The sequence below is a fragment of the Emys orbicularis genome, chromosome 11 (assembly GCF_028017835.1).
Source record: "Emys orbicularis isolate rEmyOrb1 chromosome 11, rEmyOrb1.hap1, whole genome shotgun sequence".
Classification (NCBI taxonomy): Eukaryota; Metazoa; Chordata; order Testudines; family Emydidae; genus Emys; species Emys orbicularis.
The window spans coordinates 51,944,045-51,971,390 of NC_088693.1; the positions used below are offsets into that span (position 1 = coordinate 51,944,045).

The 27,346-nt window shown below is 45.0% G+C and overlaps 1 protein-coding gene across 1 annotated transcript; it reads right to left on the reverse strand.

Moving 5' to 3' along the window:
• Positions 1–943: 943 nt before the first annotated feature.
• NEMP2 (nuclear envelope integral membrane protein 2) lies at positions 944–27,087 on the reverse strand. The gene is made up of 9 exons (XM_065412983.1): positions 27,009–27,087; positions 14,789–14,904; positions 13,156–13,384; positions 12,895–12,967; positions 11,338–11,431; positions 10,497–10,611; positions 8,523–8,748; positions 5,905–6,081; positions 944–1,744 (listed from the first exon to the last, which is right to left on the reverse strand). Exons 1-9 carry the CDS (start codon positions 27,085–27,087, stop codon positions 1,510–1,512), a joined length of 1,344 nt encoding a protein of 447 aa, XP_065269055.1. The 3' UTR covers positions 944–1,509.
• Positions 27,088–27,346: the final 259 nt, after the last annotated feature.

A 27,346-nucleotide genomic window follows, 5' to 3' on the forward strand; every position in this document is an offset into this window, starting at 1 on the left:
GCATGTTCACCAGCAAAGGGGAACTTTCCTTTTGAGTGTGCCCACAGAGTCAGCCTGGCTTCAAACCCAGCGCAGCCTGTTCTGTGGAGCGACACCTTTTAGAAAGAGGTGAATGTTGGAATGGGACAGTTCCTGGAGGGTTTGGAGTGGCAGTTGGGGGGAGAAATGATGGCCCCCGTTCTCCTACAAAGAGATACTTAGTGGGGTTAATGGGAAGCAGTGTGTGTATGAAAAGTGAGGGGTAAGGGACACAGTCTGAAGGACAACAGGGAGATCCCATTTGTACAGGGGTAAGGGGAGGATAGATACCCACAGAAGGAATCTCCTATTCTCATATGGATGTTGGCAGTTGACTCTAATTATTTTCTTGCCAGGGTAAGATCCTCACCTCCTGAGGTAAACCCTGGAGAAGGCCACGCGATCAGGAGATCTCCAGGAGGATCTATCCAGCACTTCCTCCCTGCTTGTGGTCCTGGGGGCAAGGTTTCTTCCCAATCATGAAATGAGCTGCAGGACCCACTGCCAAAGCTGGTGGATTCCCAGGACACCAGGGCCACTTATGGGTGCTCTGTACCGCATAGCTTCAGCTTCTCCCTTGCCATCCTTACCCCAGGTACCCGCACCGACGGAGACTCCTTGGAGCAGCTAATACAGTCCCAGGCTACATGGCCTTTACTGAGCACACTTGTGGGGCTGGAATGGTGGGGTTTTGGTTTTTTGTTTTGGTTTGGGGTTTTGTTAGTTGTGGGGGAAGATTGAGGCTGAGAGGAAGAATAAGAATACACTGGGGAAAACACATTTCCCACTGCAGTTCCCAGAGGAGGAGATGGAGAACTGGATCAGGTGGAGGGCCCTTGGCACAGGGGGCCACAATGAAGAGGGCAGAGATGGGTGGGAGAGGAAACAAAGATGGTGGGGGCTAGGTGTGTGGCTTGGCTAGTGTAGAAAGGCTAAGGGAAGAGCAATGAAAGCAGAGGAGCACAGTTGTGCAGGGCTCTCAAGGAGAGGGTGAAGAACTTAAAACTCATGGAAGGTGAGATGGAGGGATCAGAGCGGTAAGCAAGACACCTTAGGAAAGGAGTTCAAAGGAATTTATTAGCAGATAGAGCACTTAGTAAAAGTGCATCATAAATGACTTCCTCTTCATCTGGCACTCCCAGCACTGAGGGCATGGAGAGAGAACAGACCTCTATAGAGGCAGTCTGTTCAAGGGAGTTGAGGTACAGTGGTGGGACAAGTTTGCACTGCTGCTGCCTGGTACCTGCCCTGTAAATAAACAGGTGAGGTAACAAAATACCAACTACATGAACGTAACATTCTCTTAAGAAACCAAGCAACTTACTACTGTTTTGAACAGTGAAGCTGGAATAAATCCTTCAAAGAATCTTGGTTGCCCTCTACAGCCAAGTCGGAAGTAGGGCTCTCTGAAACAGCACGCATTTAGCCTAGGTAGCCTTCCTTTCCAACTTGATTTCATTTTCTTTCCTTCCAGGGGATTTTCCAAATGGTTCAGAATAATCCAATACTGTTGGAGTATGAAACATTTTCACTTTCGTTTTGTTCCTGCATTTCATCATCTTCTTCATAATCATCCTCCTGAATGGAATTAGCTAGTCGGTTCTGCTCTGGCTCTATGCTAAAGAGCTGCTGTTCCAAGAAGGAGCCTCCAATGCCATATAGCTCATCATATGCGTTCACTTCTGCAGGTGACACGTGGGGAGATCCCAAAATAAAGTTTGCAAATCTGCCAGATTTAAAAAGGGGAAAGGATCAGGCAGGAAGAAAACCAAATACACAGAATGCTGCCAATTAAAGCTGACTTGGAGCAGAGACCTGCATGTTTTGGGTATATGTATAGACAGCATTCAAAGCAGGAATCATGCCCCCATGGCATGCTGGAGTTTAAGCCTGAGCTAAGGATTCACACACACGAGAGGGTAAATTGTAAAGGGCAGCATCCAGTACTGAACTTTGTCACCTCAGTTAGCTGTTTTCCTTCGTCATCCTCCTTTCAAATGTTTTCAGTCTTTGCTTCATGCTTTAATTAAGTAATTTTGGTTCCTTAGAGAGCGAGTAGGGCATAGTGACCGAGCCAGGCACATCTGACCTGTGTTTCCAGCTCTTACTGCTCACGGTGTAGACCTATGTAGGTCACTTGCCTTCTCTCAGTTTCAGTTTCTCAATTAGCAAAGTGAGGCTAATAATACTTTTTCCCCAAGAATGTTATGAGGATTCATTAATGTCTGTGGAGAACTTGAGAGATAACCCCTGTAACTTACATAGTCCTTTATTTGAATTCAAGAAGTGCTGATACTCTATTCCTGACAGAAACAAGTGCAAGAGCTCAACACCCAGGAATTCCTGCACTACAGCATCGCATACAGCCAGGCCCTGTAGACTCTGCAGCAACTGGGCCTAAACTCTGCAGCAGGATCCCTGCTCTCTATGGCGCTCTGGTGTGACAGGCTGGAATTTCTGCAGCAGCTCCAGGTAAACTCCAAAATGGAGGATTCACTGAATAAAACACGAAAACAAATAGTACAGCAATATTCTGTGTACTACTTGAGAGCTTATATTCCATGTATTTGACACTGGCCCATGCATTTTGACATGCTGCCAATATTACTTTGATAAAGGACAGCTGCACTGCAGAAGTCAGAGGGGATGCTGGAGGTTTTTGGAAAGTGGGGGCCTTTTGGTGAGGGGTTGTAAGAAAAGCACATTAGCGAAACAGCTCTGTTACAGTGATCACAAGTTAAATAGTTAATGTTAATATTCATATCATTGTCATTATATTTCTGAGCTAAAACTTCAATGAGTTGAAGAGGGCTGTTCGCTCTTCTTACAAATGTACTTCAGACTCAGGCAGACATCATTGCTTTGGTTTCATTTGGTAGGTTTTCTTTGTTACCATAAGAGGAAGAAATATCATTATTCTTTAATGAAAGCTTAGAGACACGGTCAACTTAAGAATCAGACTTCTGCCAGACTCTTTTTTTTACATACGATTGTTACAAATAATTCCTGAGAATAACTAAAAGTGATTGGAGAAAAATATCTCCTCACTTTGTTTACTTTGTGCATGTGGCAGCATGTTGCACATAACCAGTTAGTTTCCCCTCTGCTTGGGATGGGTTTTTCCATGGTAATAAGCGAGACAGACATTTTTGAAAACTACAAAAACCTGACTACAGAAAGTGTCATGGGAAGCCAAGTGCAGGTGCAGTTCCCATTCCCAAAACTCCTTTGAACTCAGTTTTGATAACCGATTAAATTCCAAGCTGATGGTGCTTTAAATTCTGAAGCACAATTCAGGGGCGAGGGTGAGTTCTGTGGCTGCATAATACCTAGAGCCTGCTGCTAATATTTTACGGTTCTAATTTTGGTTTTCGGATAAGCATGTTGGAATTCTGGGTCTTATGTCCCTAACTCCTCTGGCTGCCAGCCCCTATTTTATATGGCCTCTCCTTTATAGCCCACCATCATTCTTCTAATTTGCTAGCGGTGTCTCTGTTGAACTGTTCCAGACACAGTCTCTCCATCCACTCAGATTCCCAGGGCCAGAGCATGCCATTTCCACAGCACTCCTAGTCCTATTTCAGGGCATGTCTACAATAAATACTATATTAGATCCTCACTCCCACTCTGCCCCCTTTATAGCCACTGCAGTAATTACTGTGGTGGTTCATGTCCACACAACCCTCCTTCAGTTCGTGGAGTGCTTCCACTGACCTAAGAGGGGCGGTGTGGGGAGCTGAGAGCCTGGTCTCTCAGCTCCACTTGCTGCTCCCCTCCAGGAGCCCAGCCGCCCCACAGGCTCCTGGCTCCCTGCCAGCTCTCTCCTCCCCTCCCCGCTCTCTGTTCCCTGCTCACCGCCCCCCAGCTCCCGCCTCCACGCTGGCAGCCTCATGGGCTTCCAGCACGGAGCTGGAAGCCTCAGAGCAGCCAGGCTCCCAGCCAGGAGCCCGGGGGCAGCTCAGCTCCGAGCAGGGAGCCTGGAGAATGACAGCCAACAGCCAATGCAAGTAACACAGTGTCTACATGGATACTGCATCGCCCTAACTACACCGACATAAGCCCTCCTATGCCTCTCATGGAGGTGGAGTTGTTATGTTGGTGTAGTAGGGCACTTACATCGGTGGGTGCAAGGCTATAAGGTGGCTAGAAAGCTGGCTAGATCGTCGGGCTCAACGGGTAGTGATCAATGGCTCCATGTCTAGTTGGCAGCCGGTATCAAGCGGAGTGCCCCAGGGGTCGGTCCTGGGGCCGGTTTTGTTCAATATCTTCATTAATGATCTGGAGGATGGCGTGAATTGCACCCTCAGCAAGTTTGCAGATGACACTAAACTGGGAGGAGTGGTAGATATGCTGGAGGGTAGGGATAGGATACAGAGGGACCTAGACAAATTAGAGGATTGGGCCAAAAGAAATCTGATGAGGTTCAACAAGGACAAGTGCAGAGTCCTGCACTTAGGACGGAAGAACCCCATGCACTGTTACAGACTAGGGACCGAATGGCTAGGCAGCAGTTCTGCAGAAAAAGACCTAGTGATTACAGTGGACGAGAAGCTGGATATGAGTCAGCAGTGTGCCTTTGTTGCCAAGAAGGCTAACGGCATTTTGGGCTGTATAAGTAGGAGCACTGCCAGCAGATCGAGGGACATGATCATTCCTCTCTATTTGGCATTGGTGAGGCCTCATCTGGAGTACTGTGTCCAGTTTTGGGCCCCACACTACAAGAAGGATGTGGAAAAATTGGAAAGAGTCCAGCGGAGGGCAACAAAAATGATTAGGGGGCTGGAGCACATGATTTATGAGGAGCGGCTGAGGGAACTGGGATTATTTAGTCTGCAGAAGAGAAGAATGACGGGGGATTTGATAGCTGCTTTCAACTACCTGAAAGGGGGCCCCAAAGGGGATGGATCTAGACTGTTCTCAGTGGTACCAGATGACAGAACAAGGAGTAATGGTCTCAAGTTGAAGTGGGGGAGGTTTAGGTTGGATATTAGGAAAAAACCTTTTCACTAGGAGGGTGGTGAAGCACTGGAATGAGTTACCTAGGGAGGTTTTTAAGATCAGGCTTGACAAAGCCCTGTCTGGGATGATTTAGTTGGGGATTAGGTCCTGCTTTGAGCAGGGGATTGGACTAGATGACCTCCTGAGGTCCCTTCCAACCCTGATATTCTATGATTCTATGTAGTGTGTACACTGACATAGTTAGGTCAACATAAGCTGCCTTATGTCAACCTGTGTCATGTAGACCAGTGCTCAGCCTAGGGAAAAAGATACATTGGCTGTCACTCCAATTGGTTTATGTTTGGTAATGCAGAACCTTATGATTATAGGGCCAGATCCTGCCAGCATTTGGGGTGAGATCCTCACTCCCACCCTGCCCCCTTTACACCATGTACAAGACTGGGAAGCAGTGTAGAAGGATCCTAAGAGCTCCATACCCAGCCAGGGGATGATTCCCACCAAAGCAGGCACTGTGGGGACAGCCATCCGGCTGCTTTCTGAGGACCCCTTTGCAAGCCCCAATGTAGGAGGCATACCAGGAGCAGGAATGGGAGGATCCTATCAGGGACAGGGCTACAGGCATCACTGCAGAGATTCTAGGCTGCCATAATTTAGAGAGGCTCCCAGGTCTGTCTAAATTAGCTGAGAGGACCCAGCAGCCCAGAACCAGAAGGGCACAGAGGTCCCTTCAAGCCACCTTAGCCCTTTAAGCTGCAAGATCTGTCCCCTGGGACACCAACAGGACTATTCACGTGAACAAAGTTACATGTTTGATTGAGTGTTGGCAGGATCAGGCCTATAAATTATGCTGCTTTAAGGAGTATTTGGCTCTTCTATGTAACAGTGCCTATAAAATACATTCAGTTTTAAGAGATGAGTCTTTCTTACTTTTTAGGGGACTGGAGTTTGGACACGGCTAACCAGGATGAGAAATCTGGACTCCTGCAGAATGAGCGTAGCTCGTCCAAGGCTTTCACAGTCTCTGTTTCCCCCTGCTCCCTGTATTCTTCTTCAGTAAGAAGCCGAAACACTAGTTTTTTTGATTTAAAAAAATTCTTGATTTTTCTAAAACAAAATGAAACACAATTCATATTTCCAAATCTATCGCACATGTTACAAATACACTGCTCCCCACATCACTATGACCTTTTCTTTCTTTCTGGCATCTACTATTAAGGGAACAGCATAACATCATCTTGCCTTTGCATGAGGGAGAGGCAAATAGCTACTTTAAAAGTCCAACATAATGAGCCTGATTTTCATTCCCAAGGTCCATGTATATTTGCCTGCCTCGTTTGGGTCAGATCCAAAGTCACTGAAGTCAATGCAAAGTCCCACTGACTTTCAAAAGGTCCTTTATATACACAGAGAACCCTGATGGAAACTAATAAATGGATGCTTATCTAGCCATTTGCAGGTGCAACAGGGATTTGCACATGCAAAATAGGCACACAGGGACGATGGGGCTGAAAATCAGGCCCAGTGTGCGCTTGGAACTTTGCAGATGAACAGTGCTCTTAAAATCTTTTGCAAATTGTTCATATTGTTCACTTGCGCCTTAAAATTACACAGCTGAGTAGTCTGAGACAAAAGTATTTATAATCTGATGTAGCTGTTATGATGCTGCATAGTAATTTATAATGTATTTAGATATCACTTAGACAGTCTGCTGTGTTCTGTTCCCTTCTATTGACTGCTTTCCATTTTTGTTGTTGTGGTAACTTTGGAGTTAAGACGAGCAAGGGCTGGATGCCCATAAACAGAGTTTAAACTCTATATGAATGTACCTGCGCTAGCCAGCTGTGTTTGACTTACTCCCTCAAGACAATGGGAAATGGATTGAGTTTCTTGTTTGTCATTGTTCGTGTGGTAAGGGTCAAATCCTGATACCACTGAAGTCAGTGACAAAGCTCCCAGTGGGCTCAATGGGACCAGGTTCTAGAGCTTACTAGGAGAGCAGATTATCAGCAGTATGTGCAGATGGCTACTAAACTGAATTATGCAGTTTGCTTCCTCTGTGATCATTTTTATCAAACCGTCAAGGTTTGGGTTTGTTCTGTAGAATTAAGTAACAAACAAATAACTTTAAAATGTACTGTTTGTAAAACCCATCAAAAACTTCCCTTCTGAAAGAGATTTTTCGTATTATATTGTATGTGCTACCACTCTCTTGGCTCTGCAGGAGCAGTCAAAACAAAAATTGAAATCATGCCAGGGGTCAGCACAGAAACAAAGACACTTTGACATGTCAGACTATATACTTTCGGTAAGGTATATTCTGTCTACATTCAGCACTGGTTTAAACTGGTACTTCTCCCATTGACTTCAGAGGGAGCTGAGCACCACTTAGATCAGATAAATGTTCTTACATGATGCTGTTTAAAGCAGGTTCTTCTTTTCAGCTGGGGTGGAAAAATCTGTGTTTGTCAAATGACAAGTTGTGCTAAAAACCCCAAAACCCACCACTTATCCAAGCTTCTAGGGGAAGGCAAAGAAATATTAAAATGGTTTTTAAAAACCAAGTGGTGGTAAAGCATAGAAAATATAAGTAATAATTAAGTTGCTGTGGTTTGTTGTAAAGCCAGCTTCAGTCTTTGACTTCCCGTAGGCTCCTTAGTTCAGTGTAACAGGTTGGGACTGCCTTTAGAATCATCATTTGTGTGTTACTGTTGACATGATAAAACATATTTTAAATTCACAGGACAATAGCAAACAGAAGCTTGTTCCCATGTGGCTACACCGCATATACAGGAAAGCAAAAAACAGGATTGAAAAGTGTTCCAAACTACGGTCTCCATCCTGGAAGCAGCTCCAGATGGGTGGACCCCAGCTCCAGCACACAGCCCCACTTCTATAGAGTGGGCTCCATGCAGGTCCAGGTTTCTGCCCCTATTGAACTCAGTATAGTGTTGGGGCCTGGTAAGTGTAAATAAGGACGTCTGGGGTGAAAACCTGGGTCTATTGAAGTCACTAGCAAACTCCCATTGACTTCAATAGGGGTAGGAGTTCACCCCTGAACTCTACCCTTGACAGTGATGACCAATTAACCTACAGTTTAATCAGAGTATCCTAATGTCAATATCTCATGTCATCTTGTGGTAAGTGTTTTGTCCCATAGGAATCTGCAGGTAACTCTTGTTAAAAATCAAAGTCCTGTCAGACCTATTAAACCATGATGTTGTCACTGCAGTCTAGCCAATCAATCGAATGAAAAGCCATCAGTTACCAGATGCTGCAGAAAAGCTGTTCAATTTGTATTTATGAAGGTTATAGTCACAGTTCTCTATACAGCAAGATCCATGCTTAAAACTCCTGCATTGAGAATTATTAAATTCTTATGCATTGGGGTTTCGAGCCTTGTCTCTAATGTAAGTATTCATTAGGTAAGAATATCTACTAGGATTAGTAACTGACAGATAATTGTCATTTTATGTGGGTTTTATTATTAACCTTTTAATATTACCTTATAATACAGTGACTTATACGTCCAGAAAATGGATACCAACCTGCCCACAAAGCAGACCATGCCAAAGGGATAGCACAGGCCTTTTGAACAGAGGATGATAGCTATTACTGCATATGCAACCTGTGGGATGGTGACACCAAAATAAATCAAGACAAAGGCTATTAATTGTAATGTCCACGTCAAGAGGGTTATGCTTCGCTCATTGGTAAGTGGTCCATGCTTGTAACAAACCACAAAGCTGATAAATCCAACAGTCAGAAAATACCCTGTGAAAGCAGAAAAAAATGCCATATATAGAATGACACAAAGGATTAACTTTAATAATAGACTGACAGCTTAAAACTGCCACACAGCAAATCTCACTGTTACTCCTCATGCTGTCTACTATGTACTTTGGGAACATGAGGGGCCTGATATTTAAAATACATATGCAAAAAAATGCATACAGTGGCACACTGGACTTAAGTATGTAATTACGATGACTGCATATGCAAACTGTGTATCTGCATGTGCAGATGGCAAGTTAAAGGCATAACTGGCTATCTATGTGCCGAAATATCCTACATGTTTGTTTGTTTAGATTTAAATCATAACTTACAATGCTTATCCAAGGCGGTAGGCATTCTAAAACACTATTAGCAATACAATTACATGTCAGAATTTAATGGTCATTAAAATGATCAGTTTAATTCACCTGTATGTGCAATTGCAGGAATGGTGTGCAATTGCATTGTTGAAAGGTCCTAATTATACCTCAATACTTGTGTAAACATATGCATGGATTAGGCTCCATACTAACAATAAGTCAGTATTTATTTTCAAATAAAATGTTGGAAATGAAGCTGATAGGCTTGCAAATACAGTATGTGTATCAAATTAATCTCACTCATGCTAAAAGCATGTGGGCAAGCCATGGTTCCCCTCCTAATTGGTGAAGAGTGAATGCTGAAAGGTCTGGAGCTTCAGTTTGGATAAGCATCCAAAGGAGTCCATGCTTATTCAACACTGTACTTTTTGGTTTCAACCACGCTGGCAATTCTGCAAGAACAATTTTTCTCACTGTACTTTTCTCTGTGTGCTTCAGGGGTGCCACCAAAGCAAAGGTGAGTGAACATAAAAAAAAATGGAAAAACTATATCGTATTCAACTGAGTCAAAAGCAGTTCGTGAATATTAACAGGCACAGAGCATAAGGGGCTGGCATAGTGGCCTAAGAACAGTGCTCTGTACTGCAAGAGCAAGTGGGGAGAACCAAGTTACAAGCTTGTATCCCAATCTCTCTCCCCCTAGGCCAGCAGGGGGCATGAGAATTCCTTATTCCTATATTAATAAATGCTTTAAGAATAAGTGCACCCTAGCTGCACCTCCAGGTGCCAGAGATGCTTGCTGTGCTCAGGGAAGATAGCACTGTTTCTACCATTATCACTGTCTGATGGGGCTAACTCCAGGGAGGATGGCTTTAGCTGATAATAGAGGCTGCACAGTTGTTTTGACCAAGGAAGATGCTGATCCTTAAATAGGGAGTTTGATGTTGGTTTGTAGAGGCATGAAGAAGAGGGAACGTTTTGCCCATCTTATGTTTCCAGTCATTTCCTTTTCACACCCACCAGCACAATGTGCTGAAGCAATAGGTCCCCAGCCCCCTTGGCAACTCCCCCTTTCCAGGCAGCACAACCCCCACTCCAAGCTCCAGACAAGAGAGGAGATTGTAGCTGTCTTCTCCCACAACCACCTCCCTCTTTGCTTCCATGGTGGGTGTGAAAAGGAAATGACTGGAAACATAAGATGGGCAAAACGTTCCCTCTTCTTCATGCCTCTACAAACCAACATCAAACTCCCTATTTAAGGATCTAATGAGAATAAATGCTCATTTGAATGGATTAGGAGCCTTCAGAATCCTCCCACACCTCACATTCATGAGAGAAAAATATTAATCAGATGCAATTCTTACAAACTGTTTGTTCTGACCTCTTAACAAAAACCTGTCCGCTGTACATTTCTGCTCATTCTCTTACCCAGTAAGTAGTTTCTATATTCAGACCACAGCCACTTCATTTCCCCTTTCAAACAGTAAATAAAGTAGAGAGAGGACATCCAGCCGCCACTCATTAAAATCCCAAAGGTGCTGTGCTGGGAGTAAAAGAAAATAGTTAGTGAACCAGCTAGCTTGTGGTTTATTATTTATATGATGGTAGCATCCAGAGGTCCCAATCAGGATTGGGCCACAGTGGGCTAGGGATTTCACAAACATACAGGTAAACACACTATCTGTACTGAAGAGCTTATGAGCTGATTCACTTGTTAACCCTGCTATATCCTGCTCTGAAGTCTCAAGATAAGTGAGGTGAAGAGGAGCCACTGCATGGGATTTTTGTCCAAATTTCTTGAAGCTGTATATTACAATAATAATAATTAATACTAAACTCTGACATGTTTTATAGAGACCAAGGCATTGTGGGGGGGGGGTGGCATAAGTTTCAGCCCTGCCTTCGTGAGACAATTTTGCTACTGGATATGAAAAATAAAGTCAAGGTTACAACTGCCACAAAAATTATGGTTTCATTTTGACTGATTTGTTGACTCACGACATAAGCAAGAGAGACTAAAATCACACCCCTGTAATTATGGTTTCAGAATAAATGCTCGTCATTGTACATCAGCAAACGTAACTGTTTATTTCAGACTTTGTAGGGCAGTCTGTCTAGGGCCTAATTCTGATCTTAGGTACACTGGTTTTACACTGAAGTAAACCCCCATCAAAGTCAATGGAGTTATTCTGTCATAAAACCAATGAGAGATCAGAATCTGGCTCTAGACTTGCTATTTGCTATTTTGTTTTCCACATGGTACACCTACCTTTGGAATAAATCTTTTAAGTGTCAACAGGAGAAAGACTAGCGTAGCAAGAACACCCAATGCCACTCCAGCAGAGTAATAGAACATAGCACTCCTGTTAGGGAACAGCAAGGTGGGGGACACTGTAAAAACCTTTTACTGTGTTGCAACTGGTTTGGAAGTACCAGAAAGTGTAATGCTGTACTTAATCACAGAGATTCAGCTCTGGCTTCTTCTGCTTTGCACTGCGGAGGCAGAACGAGGCAGCCAGAAAACTCCCATAAAGAGGCAGCTGAGAATTCCCTGACAGAGAGGAATCTTGGGTGTCACAGATGGCTGTAGGTTGCCTGCTCGTCCCCAACCCCTGTGTTAGGGTGGCAAGAGGTTTGTGGGAGGGTGGGGGGCAGTGCATGGCATTCCAGCTGGTCCCTGAATGGTGCCCAGATGACCTTGTGGGATGGGGGCAGCTGGCAGAACTTAGAGCTGCTCTTAAGTTACACAAGGGTCACTTTAGGTCCCAGCCAGTTCCCCTGCTGGGCTGAGTGTGAACTCAAGGGACCTGAGGATCTAGTACTCTTTAAAAAAAACAAACAGCATTAGATTACTAGAGTTGTGAGAATTAAAAATAATCTCATTGCCTTTTCCTTATTTCAGCTTTTATTTACTTTTCCATATCTCAAAATTTCAACAGTGAAAACATCTCCTCAGTTCCACTTTTGTTTATCATGTTTCTAGTCAATTTCATTTTCTTGTCCACAATGCTGTAATTTTTGGATTGCACGAATATTTTTATTTTACTTTTTAAAAAACGTTTTGATGGAAATAAAAAGAAAATTTAGAAACTCTCTTGGTTTTGTAAACTTATTTTTACAAAATCCAAAGGTTTAATAAAATTTGACCTAATACTGTTTAAAATTTGGTGATTCGCAAATTTTAAAAGTGGAACAGAACTTCTGAGATGAGTCACAAATGAATTGACTGTACGATGCCAAACTCCACATGAAACAAAATGACTGCAAATATCTTCCTTGCTACACTACACAAAATATGAGGGCTAGCTTGTGCTCTTTAATGTGCAGCCATGAGTACAGGGTGAGGTGGAGGCGGGGAGCAGTAGAGACCGTGAGGCCCAGATGACCTCATTTGACACACAGTTCCTCCCTAAGATTTCCACACTCTGGGGATGGGAAATTTGCAACCTCCCTTTATGCAGCACCCCTCAGGGCTTCATTGGTTCATTGGGAGGGAGGTGATGGCTCTGCTTACTCTTTGCTCACTTGCTCATAGGGAGAATCCCAGGTGCAGTCCTTGTACACCCACAAGTGCTAGGAGCCATGATCTGGGAAGCCTTAACACAGCCACGCAAGTGAAAAATCTTTACATTACATCTCTCCTCTTCATGGCTACGTTATTATGATAGTTTACATACATTTTTTTTATTTCATTTTTTAAAAAGCAAACAGTTGCTTGGGATCATTAAGCTATACAAATAAATAGAGAAGACAATGCATGAATAGGAACACACCAAGAATGCAATGACTCTGGAAAGAATACCAAGATAAAGGGGCTAATACTTACCTACTCAAGGCGTTTGCAAAATGGAACAGAAAAACACCAGCTACGAACAAAAGGATGAGTTTCCTATCCACCACTGAAAATCCAAAAAACAGCATTTTAGGCTAATTCATCTGGGTGATTTTAATTGTACAAACATTATCAGACAAGTCTCAGCTGTTCCATTACGGTAACTCACAACTCAGAATGCACTATTCAGGCAATAATGTTGGCAATATTATCCAGCCCATTCATTGGATGAATGGAAACCCTCACTCTACTTACTGTTTCGTTGTACACTCACGGTGTAGGGTACTTTCTTGTAGGGTTGGACTGTGAAACACGTATTCTCTCCATATTGGTTTATGTTTATGACAGTTTCTTTAGATGCCTCTGATTGCCAAATGATTTGAACAATACACTTGAAAAATGCAAAAATAGTTTCTGAATTATGACAATTGCTTTCAGCTGTGATAGGCACAAACTTGAACATTTCTGTGCTGTTAATTTTCACCTGTAAACAGAGCAAAACAAAACATACATAGTAGGAACTCGGATCGATATGTATCTTTCAAAAACACTCCCAGTATTTGAACATAACATAGGGAGAAATAACAGAGCAGAAGCCTATCCCACTGCAGTCTCTTAAATCAGGTACCTAGTCCTACTGTACTTAATGATTCATATACAGCCTCACTGAAGTCAGTGGGCCCCCATGTGGGTGCATGGATCCATTTGAAGAACCAGATCCTAAGGTTACAATTCCATCATGGGCACTGTGATGCTACAGATGTTTGACACACTACTAACATTGACTGCCCACATTTTCTTTGGCAGATGCCCAGGCTCACTTTTCTCATAGGCTATGAACCCACTGTTCCTGAATCTTCTTGTGGATAAGGATGCTAACTGCACATTAGATGTTAAGGGAGAACAAAAATGGAAATTGTCAGAAAGCAGAAGAGAGTGCGACAAAAACTGGAATAAAAAATCCAGCCCTCTTCTCTTCAAGAAGGACTGAGCTGTAACACTGATCTTCTCTACTTTCTGAACAGGAAAAGTCCTCCTGATGCTTAAATTGTGAACTAATGAGCCCGGGCATCTGAAATAATGGATGCCCAACGACAAGGAGAAGCATTATCTCATCTAATAAGAGAGGCTTCTTTATTGAAATGCAAAGAGTGATCTGCTGGAAAATCTTAGCTGCCCACTTTTAAGCATTTACATCAAGAAACTTTCCCAGCTGCTGGATGTGATCACTGCCTAAAGTCTGCCACCGCTCATAAAAATGACCATACACATTGCATCTGCCTGGAGAAAAACGTTCTGGGCAGGGATGAAGAGGAATCTCCAGTTCCTTACACCTGGAGGTGAAGTGAAACTGTTTCTTTCCCCACTTGGGGAGTCAACTCCTCAGAAGAAGAGCCAAGGAGAAGATCCTGAACTTGCTCCTTAGCACAGGGGTTAAAGAGGTGTTCTAAGCTTCTAAGTAGTTGAGACTTAGTACTTTGCAGCCCAAGGTGAATATCTTACAAGGTGCACCCTTGCCACTCCTGTCAGTATTGGAAATATGCATCTGATGTTATGTAGCCTTGTTCTTGTTTTGCTGTCAAAAAGTCATCATATAACATCCAATACACACAACACAGTTGAGTTGACATTTCTCTGCCTCTCAGCAAAGAAATAAAGCCCCCCATCCGTGCAACAAATAAGAGACATCAAACTGCCAGGTCAGCCACACTAGAAGTGAAAGCAGCATGCCACTAAAAGATGCTTCTTTCTAGGCTCCGTCTATGCAACCCTCGGACTGATTTCATACTGAGATGCACCTGATATCTTATATCTTGATCAGATTGGTTGCTGGGAAAACATGTAACATATTAAAAATCTGAAGCAAGCTCCAAACACAGAATCTTACCTGAAGAGCTGACCAAATATATTTTAAGTGCATTGTTCCATTTTGCATATAACAGTAACAATCTGCATCTGGTTTTTGGATGACATCCATTTCCTTCAAATGGCTACAGTTTTTATCTAAAGAAAGAAAAACACTAAATGAAGTGCATTTCAAAGTGTGGGCATATGTTCACTTCCTCCATTCATGCTTTTGTTGTATTGTAGTTTGATATTCCAGCAGCCATAAGCAATTTGCAAAAAGTCTGACACAAAAAACCTGCTATAGGTTAATATTTTCAGAAGCTCTGAAATGACTTAAGAGCCCAATTTGAAAATTCAGACATGGCCTAGGCACTTAGAAGCTTAAGTCCCAATGATTTTCAATGGGATTTAGGTGCCTACATCATTTTGGAACATTCTGTCTCTAGCCTGTTTTGGCTTTTTACTACATTTAGAAAAAAATGGTTTTTGTGCTAGTATTTTGATAGCATTGGGATAAGGTCCATGGGCCAAATTCACTATTGGCATAAGTAGGTGTAACTCCAGTGCTTAAACCAATGGTGAATTTGACTGTAGAAGTCTAATGAGGAAAATAGGCTTTTAATGTTAAAATAGTCATTTACCACACGATGTTGCTGCTGATTGAAGAAGTTTTAACATCATAACCTATTTGAAGTGGAGAAATGGTGTAATTTTGTTATTTTTAAGTAGTATATTAAAATATTTAATCAAATTATTTCTCCTACATGTTCTGAACGTTAACATAATTTTCAGTGATAACACCTTGCGGTGAGGGTAATTAGCTGTCTCTAGCAGTCCTAATGGCATTGGCAACTTGTCTAATCAATCATTTCCATTGTCTTGCTTCATGGAAATTTTAGAGACTCCCTACTGCTTTCAGGATTAGATACATACCTCACAGTATAAATATCCCTAACTGATTTGTGGGGCGAATTTTCAAGAGCGTACATGCAAACCTGCACACACACACAAAAACTGCCCTAGAGTGTATCACCTCAAGATTCCAGGAACATAATTAAAGAGCAGAATAAAGAAACATAATACAGCTGTTAACTCAGGGAAGAATTTGGTCCACTGAAGAGAAAACTAGGTATGAATGTAACAACTATCTGAATAATACAGGACAGAATGTTGTCAAACACTGAGGATAGCAAAGGGAGTTCCTGTGCAGACTAGGGGCTAGTCTACACTTGCAAAGCTAAAGCGGCAGCGCTTTAACATGGTTTGTGTGGTCACAGCGCAGCGCTGGGAGAGAGCTCTCCAAGAGCTCTAAAAAACCACCTCAAGGAGAGGCACAGCTCCCAGCGCTGGTGCACTGTTTACACTGGTGCTTTACAGCGCTGAAACTAGCTGTGCTCAGGGGGGTGTTTTTTCACACCCCTGAGCGAGAAAGTTGCAGTGCTGTAAATTGCCAGTGTAGACAAGCCCTTAATTTAGTCAACTCAAAGAAATGCTGTTTGTAGGTAAAATCGATCTTTCTAGATGAGAAAGTTGCACCAGTTTAATTTAAATTGTGCTTTAAACTGATTTAGTTAAACCGATGCAAATTCCTGTCTGGACACACTTATCTGGGTTTAAGAAGCCACTCTGAAACTTAACTAAGGCTACGTCTTCACTACGGGGGGGGGTCGATTTAAGATACGCAAATTCAGCTACGCTATTCGCGTATCCGAGCCGACTTACCCCGCTGAGAGGACGGCGGCAAATCGACCTCCGCGGCTCCCCCGTCGACGGCACTTACTCCTACCTGCGCTGGTGGAGTACAAGCGTCAATTCGGGGATCAATTGTCACGTCCCGACGAGACGCGCTAATTCGATCCCCAAGAGATCGATTTCTACCCGCCGATTCAGGCAGGTAGTGAAGACGTAGCCTAAGACTGTCCACCCAAGGGTTTGCACTGGTTTAACTAGATCGGTTTAAATCCACACTTTAGATTAAACTAGTGAAACTTTCTTCTGCAGCCAAGCCCTTTGACTAGTTAACTCTCACCCACATTGAAGCCAACAGAAGCTGGAAACTCTCAGGCCAGGACTGAATATGGTCCATGGATTGACTGGCAATCCCAATCCTTGAGTACAGCAGTTTAGCACCTCACTCATCAAGCTATCAGCACCAACAGCTTGAGATGGAGATGAAGGACTACTACTTCAGAACATAAGAACGGCCATACTGGGTCAGACCAAAGGTTCATCTAGCCCAGTATCCTGTCTTTCGACAGTGGCCAATGCCAGGTGCCCCAGAGGGAATGAACAGAACAGGTAATCATCAAGTGATCCAACAGAGGCTAGGGACTCCATCCCTGCCCATCCTGGCTAATAGCCATTGATGGACCTATCCTCCATGAACTTATCTAATTCCTTTTTTGAACCATGTTATAGTCTTGGCCTGCACAACATCCTCTGGCAAGGAGTTCCACAGATTGACTGTGCGTTGTGTGAAAAAATACTTCCTTTTGTATGTTTTAAACCTATTTATTTCATTTGGTGACCCCCAGTTCTTGTGTTATGAGGAGTGAATAACACTTCCTTATTTACTTTCTCCACATCAGTCATGATTTTATAGACCTGTATCATATACACCCTTGGTTGTCTCTTTTCCAAGCTGAAAAGTCCCAGTCTTATTAATCTTTTCTCATATGGAAGCTGTTTCATACCCCTAATCATTTTTGTTGCCCTTTTCTGAACCTTTTCTAATTCCAATATATCTTTTTTGAGATGGGGCGACCACATCTGCACGCAGTATTCAAGATGTGGGCGTACCATGGATTTATATAGAGGCAATATGATATTTTCTGTCTGATTATCTATCCCTGTCTTAATTATTCCCAACATTCTGTCCTTCTAATGAATTGCTTCTTAACTCCAACAGATTAGCATCTGAAGTTGCAATGGACAAAAGATTTGGGAGCCCGTGGAGGGTAAAGTTAGGTACCTTTCACCTGGAGCCCTATGAACAGGGAGAAGGTGTTTGCTCTGAGTTCACAGGGAAAGGGTGTTTGCCTGGAGCCCGCGGAGGAGTAGATCCCAGAGCCCATGGAGTAGTAAAGTTAGGTGCCTTTCGCCTGGAGCCCTACGAACTGGGTAAAGGTGGGTGCCCCTAGAGTGTGTAAGTAACAAAGAATTTTGTGTGGGTAGCAATTAAGCCAACCAGTAATGTACAGCAAAGGAGCACTCTTTGACACTCACCTGGCATAGCCCCGGCTTAATTGTGAATCGGGCCAGCCCCAGTGTTTATCAGGTAGAAATCCTGAATGGAAAAAATGGGAAACCCTGGTGGAAATGGTTTCATTCCTCACAGCTCAAAGAGTGGAAGAGTAAACCACCTGACCCACAAGGAATAGTATAACTGTCTTCTCCATCCTGCCAGCCCCCCTTCTTGGCTAGCAAGAAGGAACGGCTTGGGGCCGTTGGAAAATATGTATCGGGTGGGCTTGGCAGTGCCTACCCCGATGTTGAGGCAGGAAAAGGCCAGAGAAATCCTCGACTTATTATGGCCACCCTCACGTAAGTCACAGCTTTATGTTCACACTGCAATATTGGTCCCAGACTCTCCCACTATATATGGGGGGAGTGAGGGAGTTTGTTCTCTCTTCTCTGCCCCCTCACAGGTCCTGAACATGAGCCATGACATCCCACTGTTGCACCAGCACTCTGCTGTTCATAAGTGTCTGGAGTCTGATGCTGTCCAGGCTCTATGCTGAACCTGTGATCCCTCTGAGCCTCTGGAGGTGCTTGCCAGCTGGAGCCCAGGAAGTAAAATTGCTGTGCCACATGCATGGATTCTATGGGAATGGAAGCAACCCCCTGGCCCTGCAGCGTTTCTACCAGTTCTATGCTGTTGGCAACTCCTCGGGTTGCCCCTGGGAAAACATTGCCAATTGCACGCAGAGTGCCCCGGGGAGTCACTCAAGTTTTGTTATGAAACTAAGACCACCCCAGACTCCATCCCATTCTTCTGTAAGCCGCTGTGGTCTCGAAAGAGACGTACACTATTAAATGCAACCAGTAAGCGCCTCCCAGGTGGCGGAAGGTGCAGGATAGTCATGGTTTCCTCCTCTATTTGGGGAGCAACCATGCCCCTACGTGTCATCATTGTCGTCAGAATCCAGACACCTCCGTTACCCAGAGATGAACTGCAGCTGTCTCTGATCACGCCAGCAGGCAAGAATATCACATGGTTCCTCATAAACTGGGAACCACTGACCTGGACTTTAGCTGGACCTGACTTGATTCAACAAGGTCCCCCAGACTGGGTAGTTCCATTAAAGGGCACACATTGTGACAAGCTCATGCCAACAATTTGGGCACATTGCCATTTCGGAGGGATTCCATGAGCCCAGATTGTACAGAATGGAATTGGGCCAACAACAAAAAACAGTTTTAAATTTTGACTCTCTGATCACAAACCTCGCTCCCCTCTGACATTTAAGAGCCCCAATTTCAGGACTCCATGTGTTAAAACTGGATCAAGAACATTTGGTTCCTAAACCTCAGACTTCTCTGAAGGAGGTTCAAATCCACTTAAAAGGCATGAATATCTCTCACATAGCACCTGTATGCACTCCCTTGATTGGAAATAGCCATAAGGGTTGGGATGAATGTGGCAAGGGGCTGACCATGTAAATAGAGTAAAAAGGGAATTAAGTGATTGGATTGCACCTGTAGGAACAGGAATCTCTTTAGTTGATGCCGCAAATATAAAAGTTCTGACTAATAAACTATCATATGCCACCAAAAATAGAAAAGATGGGAACCCCATTAACAGCATCTTTGAAACAGTTAAGTGAGGAACAGCAGTTAATAAGTAAGGTATTTCCTGGGTGGAAAAGACTTATGAAAAAAATGAAGAGTTAATAATGTCTGGTGTACAGTCCCTCCAGAATAATGTCTCATTGACCTCAGCGTGTGAGCAAGCTCAGGCTCTCACCCAGAACATAATCATGGGAATGATTCGGCAAGCCATAGCAGGACAAATTCCCATGGAAGCAATCAACTTGATTCAGCCCCATGTAACGGAGGAAGAATTAGTCCTTCGGCCCTGGTGGAGACTATTAATGCTTTGTACAATCACCACCAGCAAAGCTTGCAGTTATTCTGAGGAGTAATCCACCCAGTAGTCCCACTGGGATTACAGATTATTGACAACTCACTAATGTACTCCAGAGATCCTAACAATTGGGCCTAGCAGCAAGATAATGTCTGGAACACAGTAAATGTAAAGGGGTGTAGGAGAAAAGAAGATTTGGGCAATATCTGTGAAGACCAAGCACTGGAGGAACATGATGAAGGCTTCTTCCCACAACCTGGGAATAGGTCTCACTTTTCCTTTGATGTTATCCAGGAAGAGGGGTCTGTTATTATGTGTTGGTAAAGCATGTGTGTGTGTAAGAACGAAATGTAATATTGTATTGCTTAATGGACATTGGATTCAACCCATGGTGCCTTACATTAATCGCTGTTTCTGTGATGTAACCACTATTGTTAGTTGTGATATTAAGCCTATCCTGAGCTTTACAAGGAGGTTTCCCCCATTTCACTGGGAATGGGTCTCACTGCCATTAAGGGACTATTAACTCATCCCTCCTTACAAATTGAGCTGCAGAAGCTCCGAACTTTGGGGGAGAATGGCAAACTCGAGATTCAGTACTACAACCAGGAGATCTCTAGGCTAGCAGCTACAGTTAAAAACACAGGCCATCACTTCTGGTGGGACACTTTGCTTGGGTGGAGCCCCAGTGCAACAGGTCTTTTAAATATCATGCTTCACCCTATTGTGGTGATAGTCAGTTTCCAAATTATACTAGCAATTGGTCTGGTTCTACTCATTTGCTGGATCCAGTGACTGATGCAGCGGCTGCAATGGATTGAAGATCAGATCACAGAGAAAGGATGTGATGGGGATACTCGCTCGTCGCAAGCACCCCATCAACCGGGGGACTTCATCTTCTCCTGACTGATCATGCTGGGGGCTCTGCCTGTCTCCAGCACTCCGGACCCTCAGCTACCCCCACCACCTGGGACCCCTGATTGATTCAAGCTTCATGGAATGGTGAGAACCCAGCTCTCTCTCTCTATGTATAGCCTTCTGACCCTGACTTGTGTGATCAGTTATAGTTTTCTAAACCTGACTTTTATAATCAAGCTTAAGTTAGATTTAATATTATAACTGTTTTGTTTGTTTGGCTCCCCTATGGTTATTCATGATTAAGCTGGTTGCTTCTCTCTCTCCCCCCACTCCCTTGGGTGTGTTTTGGTTTCCTCATTTGCTCTGCAGCAATGCTCCTCGTACCTAAGCTAAAAGATCCCTGCAGCACCCAAAAATCCTGTGGGGTTTGCTCATCAAGTAGATTACTACCAGAACAACTGTAATGTGAAAGTGGGGATAAGGATGTGCTGAACCTGGAACATATAAGGGTGGCAGCTTGCTCGACCCAGTCTGCTGAATCCAGGGGCATAGGAGGGGGACAGATTGAAAGTGCTGCTCGACCCAGCCTGCTCAGGTGTGCTCTATTCCGGTGCGGTGCCCAAGGCATATGAGGGTGACAGCTTGGAGGTGCTGCTCGACCCAGCTACTGAGTCCAGGGACATATAAGGGGTCAGCTTGGGAGTGCTGATTAACCTGGTCCTCTCAGACACGCTCTGTTAATGTGTGTGTGTATATTTATCTAATTCTGGGGCTGGAAGAACCCAGCCCCGGGGAACCGAGGTCCTGCAGAATAGCTCCATTGGGAGGGAACTTGCAGCAGGGAGAAGTAGAGCTCCGTATGAGAACACCAGTGACACAAGCAGTACCTTGATAGAAGTACAGAACCCTCCCCCAATCCCAGAAGAGTAACCCTAATAAATGAGCATTCCCCAAAGTAACGGACAAAGCTGGTAACAGATTTGGGGGCTGGAGAGAATGGTCACTACCTGTCCATGTACAAACCTGTAAACCAAACCCTTCTGGGTCATGAAAGAGTGAATATGGCTCTTTAGTCTGGCCAGAACATTTGAACTATTTTATGAAGAACTAGGGGGGATGGACGAATAAAGGATGACATTGGAAAAGGGAATCACAAAGGCATCCATCTGGCTCGATAGAGGATCCTGGTACTTGCTATATTATCTGGGGAATTTGTTACTTGCTGGTGTCAAAAACAGGTTCATGGATAGGCACCATCACTGGCTAAAAGTTAGGTGAACCTAGTAGTAAGGGAACTCCATTCTCTTAGTAGGACTGCACCTCAGCTTAGACTGTCTGCAGGTAATTTATCTTCCCTGCTAGGTAACAGGTTCTTAGGGCAGGGAGATTTCTGCCTGCCCAGGCAAAAGTAATTTGGATTCCTTCCAGAAGCAAGAGCTGAGGGTGCTGCCCTATTTGTTAAGTGATTACAATAAACTGTCTATTCAGATTAGAACTGGTTTCCCTGCTAGTTATTCCCAGAGAGCTAGTAGATGTTTTCTTATCAGCACCACCCTAAGCATTAACATATCAATATGCATGTTCTCTCTGAAGAAAACCACCCGACCCAAGCCATCCTCCACTTCAAGGATGCCCTCAACTCCATGAGAGTGACATCTGGGGTAACTATAAACCAACTGAGTTCCAAGAGGAAGATCCCTTTGAACAAGTGATTTCACCATCAGGAGAAACAAGACTTAACCTGAGGTAAGGAAGGGAAGGCAACTGTCTAAATGTGAGAGATTACGAGCTGTGGAGAGAATCAGGATCAACTGTAGAATCCTAAAACAAAACCAAGGGCAGAGACCTTCAGTGCAAGAAATAAGGAAACAAGCAGGTAAAATGCCTCTTGAACTATGCCTCAGTGCTGCAACTGGAATCTCAATAGTCCCTCTGACTTTCATTGTCCTCTCTGATGAAAGCTACACTCTGCCTCAGCTATCATGAACCAGACTACAGGGAGAACGGAAGGGACACCATCACCTTAAAAATCACACTTCTGTGTGAACTGGTTTTATCTACTATTACAAGAAAGACCTTGGTTTATTGCAACTGAAAAAAGATGAGGGGGCAAATATTTTTCTTTATTTTTTCCAGGGTGTTTATTTTGTGCATTTGACAGCACTTTATTTATAGGAATTTTCATGGTTTTCCCTGTTCAATCAGTTAATAGTCAGCTGCCCCTTTGTGTTTAAGTGGGCTTCTCACACAGCAACAAGGGAGAGAAAATATTGTTAAATATAGGAAAGTGTGATTGTAAAATCACAAAAATAGACATGGAATTCTGGGACAAGTGTGGTATCTGCAACTGTTTTAACTCTTTTTATTTAATTGGCTAGATTTCAAGTAGACAGTTTCCCTTGAAATCCTGTCTCAGGAACAGTAGGCTCTTTGATTCATTCACTACAGGTTCCAAAAAGTTCCAGTGTCTTGTGTATAGCAAACTGAGTGTTCAGAAAGGAGGAGCTAGCAATGAGTCAAGTAAGGAAGTACTGCATTTTCCTGATTCTTTAAATGCTGCCACTATCAGCACCCATTTTATGGGAGCTGTTGTATGAACATTGGCAGTCTACCATGCAACTCACCTAGGCAGAATCAAATAGATTCATAGATTCCGAGGCCAGAAGGCACCACTGTGATCATCTAATCTGACCTCCTGTACAACACAAGCCAGAGAACTTCCCCAAAATAATTCCTAGAGCAGATCTTATGGTAAAACACCCAATCTTGATTTAAAAATTGTCAGTGAGGGAGAATCCACCACAACCCTTGGGAAATTGTTCCAATGGTTAAGTACTTTCATTGTCAAAAATGTACGCCTTATTTTCCATTTGAATTTTTCTAACTTCACCTACCAGTCATTGGCTCGTGTTATACCTTTCTCTGCTAGACTGAAGAGCCCATTCTTAAATATTTTCCCCACATGTAGCTTATACCACACTACTATTATCTCTTGAAGTTCTGTGGGACTAGGAATTCCTCAAGAGTCACAGCAGAGATGGTTGAGTAGGTAGGCTGTATATTGAACTTCTTGGCTGGGTTTGGGGGGTTAAGACAAATAGATGTAACCATTTCAGGCTGTGAATGGGATGATATCTATTGTTCTAATTCAGAAATAAACATAATAGAAAAATATTGATTCTAAGAGATTTGTAGGCTTCAGGCCTCTGGATCTTTCTACAGGGCAATGCTAAGTTTGGGTAGAAGTGGAAATTTAACTCTAGGATATTCCTCTCGGCCAATACTGACTGGAGGCAATCTGCTTCCACTACCTTTGAAACTCTAGAAGCCTGCCTTCTCTCTGAAAAAATGCCTGATTTGGGATGTAGTCTGGATCTTCTAAAAGGATGGAACTGGTTATCCCAGAGCTGATCTACACTGCCAGTTTTTTTTTGCCAAAAGACAGCTTTTGGCGATGAAACAGCAGCCGTGTACACAGTGCAAAGCCACTTTTTGCGACAAAACTCCTCAGTTGCAGCGCTTTAATAAAACCACCTCAATGATAGTGATAAGGTTTTTTGCACAAAGATTTTATCGCCAAAGTGCCAGTATAAACACCTTGCTTGCTTTTATCGCTGTAATTGGCCTCTAGAGGTGTCCCACAATGCCTGAAGTGACCGCTCTGCTCATTGTTTTGAACTCAGTAGCCCTGCAGGCGGGTGCCCCTCTACTTTCAAAACTCCATTCTGACAGCCAGTGTGCTGTGCTGCTCTGGGGAAACAAAGAGCAAATCGTTAATTGGGGTTGCCAACCCTCCTGGTTTGGCCGGGAGTCTCCCAGAATCAGGCTCGATTTCCCAGAGGCTACTGCAGTCAATCTGGGAGATTTTAGGCCGCTAAAAGTCCGGCAGCGCAGCAGGGCTAAGGCAGGCTCCCTGCCTGCCCTGGCTCCGTGCCGCTCCCGGCATGTCTTGCAGCAGCTCATAGGCAGAGGCGCAGTTAGGGGGCCTCCATGCGCTGCCTCTGCCCCAAGCGCCGACTCCGCAGCTCCCATTGGCCGGGAACGGGAACCGAGGCCAATGGAAGCTGCGAGGGCAGTGCCCGCAGAGCCGCCTGGCCGCCCCTGAACCTAGGAGCTGCTGTCGGACGTGCTGCTGCTTGAGGGAGCTACCCGAGATAAGTGCCGCCCAGCCAGAGCCTGCAAACCCCCTCCCACACCCCAACCCCCTGCCCCAGCCCCCTCCCACACCCAACCTCCCTCCTGAAGCCTGCACCCCTCACCCCCTCCACATCCCAAACCCCTGCCCTAGGCTCAGCCCGGAGCCCCCTCCCACACTCCAAACCCTTTGGCTCCCACCACCCCCAGCCTAGAGCCTGCACCCTCACCCTCTGTCCCAGCCTAGTGAAAGTGAGGGTGCAGGAGAGCGAGAGACAGAGGGAGAGGAGCTGGAGTGAGTGGGGCTGGGGACTCAGAGAAGGTGTGGGGCAGGGGCGTGGCCTTGGAGAAGGTGCAAGGAAAGGGGCAGGGCAAGGGTGTTTGGGTTTGTGCGATTAGACAGTTGGCAACCCTATCATTAATGCAGAATGCTCCTGCTGTCTCCCACACTGAACACAAGAGGCAGGCAGGAGAGAGAGAGAGTGTGTGTGTGTGTGTGTGTGAGAGAGAGAGAGACAGACTCTGTGCTGTGCAGAGCCAGGGAGGGAGGGGCTGATGTTGGGGTTTCCCCCTACCCCTGCCTCAGGACTGGTTGCTTCCCATGGCTTTCTGAACTTACAAGACTGCATGCCAACACACTCACTCTCCCTCAGCACACACTGTCTGTCTCTCCCCCCCCCCCTCCACACACACACACCCTGTCATACATAATGGCTTGAAAACTATTAGGATGCCCATGAAACAATGGGACTGAGAAACCTGCATCATGTGATGCTGTACCTATCCCATGAGGCATTGCAAACCCTTCCATAAGCACCCTGCGGCCAGTTGTACAGTGGGATAGCTACCTATAGTGCACTGCTCTCATTGTTGCAAGAGCTGCTAGTGTGGATGTGCTCCAGCGACACAAAGAGCACAGTGTGGACATGCAACAGCGGTTTAAGTAAAGCGCTTTAATAAAAGTGGCATAACTTTTGGTGAAAAAACTTGGCAGTGTAGACATAGCCCCAGACACTACCTCTGGCAGAGTTACCTTGATTGGAATAATTATAGAAAGGCTATATAAGGCTATCTCCTACCTGGCCAATAGAAGAAAAACAGCAAACATTAGAGTTGGGTCTTTTATAAAGCTAGCAGAAGGATAGCACCTCCCTAGACACTGGGCTGGAACTTTTATTTTCTACTAGTTCTATTAGAACTTGAACTTTGGATCCCCCAAATGGGCCCCTCCATCACAAATACAGGCAATGAGCATACAGCCACAATTTCTTATGCATACTGTAAACCAAAAGGCTCTGTGACAATGGCAATATTCCTCGCTAAAAGTCTGAATAAATCTTGGGTCACTTTGTATAAATAGGTGGGAGAGATCAAGAACAGACAAGTGGAAAGTCTGCAGAAGTTAGAAGGCAGACAGTTCTCCTGGTGGCCTTTAATGAGTCAAAGGCCAGGACTCCTGCCCAGTTGAGTCAGTCTTTTTACAAGTATCAGAGGGGTAGCCGTGTTAGTCTGGATCTGTAAAAAGCAACAAAGAGTCCTGTGGCACCTTAAAGACTAACAGATGTATTTTTACAGTTGCACTGGTTTGGTCAAAACTGTGTAATTGGTTCAATGGTGAAAATGGAAATAAGTTGGCTAGGGTGCATCTGGGGCAGATAAAAAGTATGATGCTCAAAGAGCTAAGAGTGGAGAGGAGACTCCATTATTACATTTTACTTACAGAACTGCCCATCTTTCCTTTTCGACAATGTGTGTCTTTACCTTTGAAGAATGACTATACTGACAAAGCGAATCACCGAGCGTGTGTTGTGTTTCGTTTCATAAAACCTTTGTGGATTGGGGGAGGGGTGTCACCAAAATCCTGCTTCACGTGGATTTTTATACAGAAACTAAAAGTTTCTCTCACGGCTTTTGTTCTGGGTACGTCCCAGCCACCGTTGCGGAGTCTCAGAGCTCAAACCCCGCGTATGCCCGGTACCCCCGCTCTCCTGATCAGGAAATAACATGAAGCGGCCAAACGGCCAGCTCCGCGGGGCTGCTCCGGGTTCGCGGCGACAGACGAGAGCCTGGGGCTTTGCAGAACCCCCGTCGGCCAAGCGCCGAGCCCCGCGCGGATGCGGCTCCGCTGGGATGTCTGAAACCCCCCACCCCTCACCCGCGGGGCGGCCGCCCCAGGCGTTACCTGCTCCCGCCGCCGCCCCGCTCGCCCTGGCCAGCGAGAGGAGGAAGAGGAGCCGCAGCGGGGAGCCCGCGGGCTGCATCGGCCCCGCAGCCGTTTGAAGGGGCGCGTCGGAACGTGGAGCCGGCAGCCGAGACGCCACGAGCCCGGCCCGATGGATGGGCCGGCGCCGCGGGGCCCGACGCTCCGTCTGGCTGCGGAGAATGGCGGCAGCGGGAGGCCGGGCCCAGGCGATCGGCTGGCTGGGTCTGGAAGGGGCGGCCCCGCCTCTGGGGCGGGGAGGGAGGCGCGCGGGCTGAGGCGGGCGCCGAGCTGGGGAGGCCCTGGCGGGGCGGGGAGGC

Coding starts and splice junctions, on each gene's coding strand:
- NEMP2 (XM_065412983.1), bottom strand. CDS start 27,087: ATGCAGCCCGCGGGCTCCCCGCTGCGGCTCCTCTTCCTCCTCTCGCTG. Junction 12,968..13,155: donor CGTGAGTGTACAACGAAACA/GTAAGTAGAGTG, acceptor TTGGATTTTCAG/TGGTGGATAGGAAACTCATC. Junction 1,745..5,904: donor AAACTCCAGTCCCCTAAAAA/GTAAGAAAGACT, acceptor TAAATCTGGCAG/ATTTGCAAACTTTATTTTGG.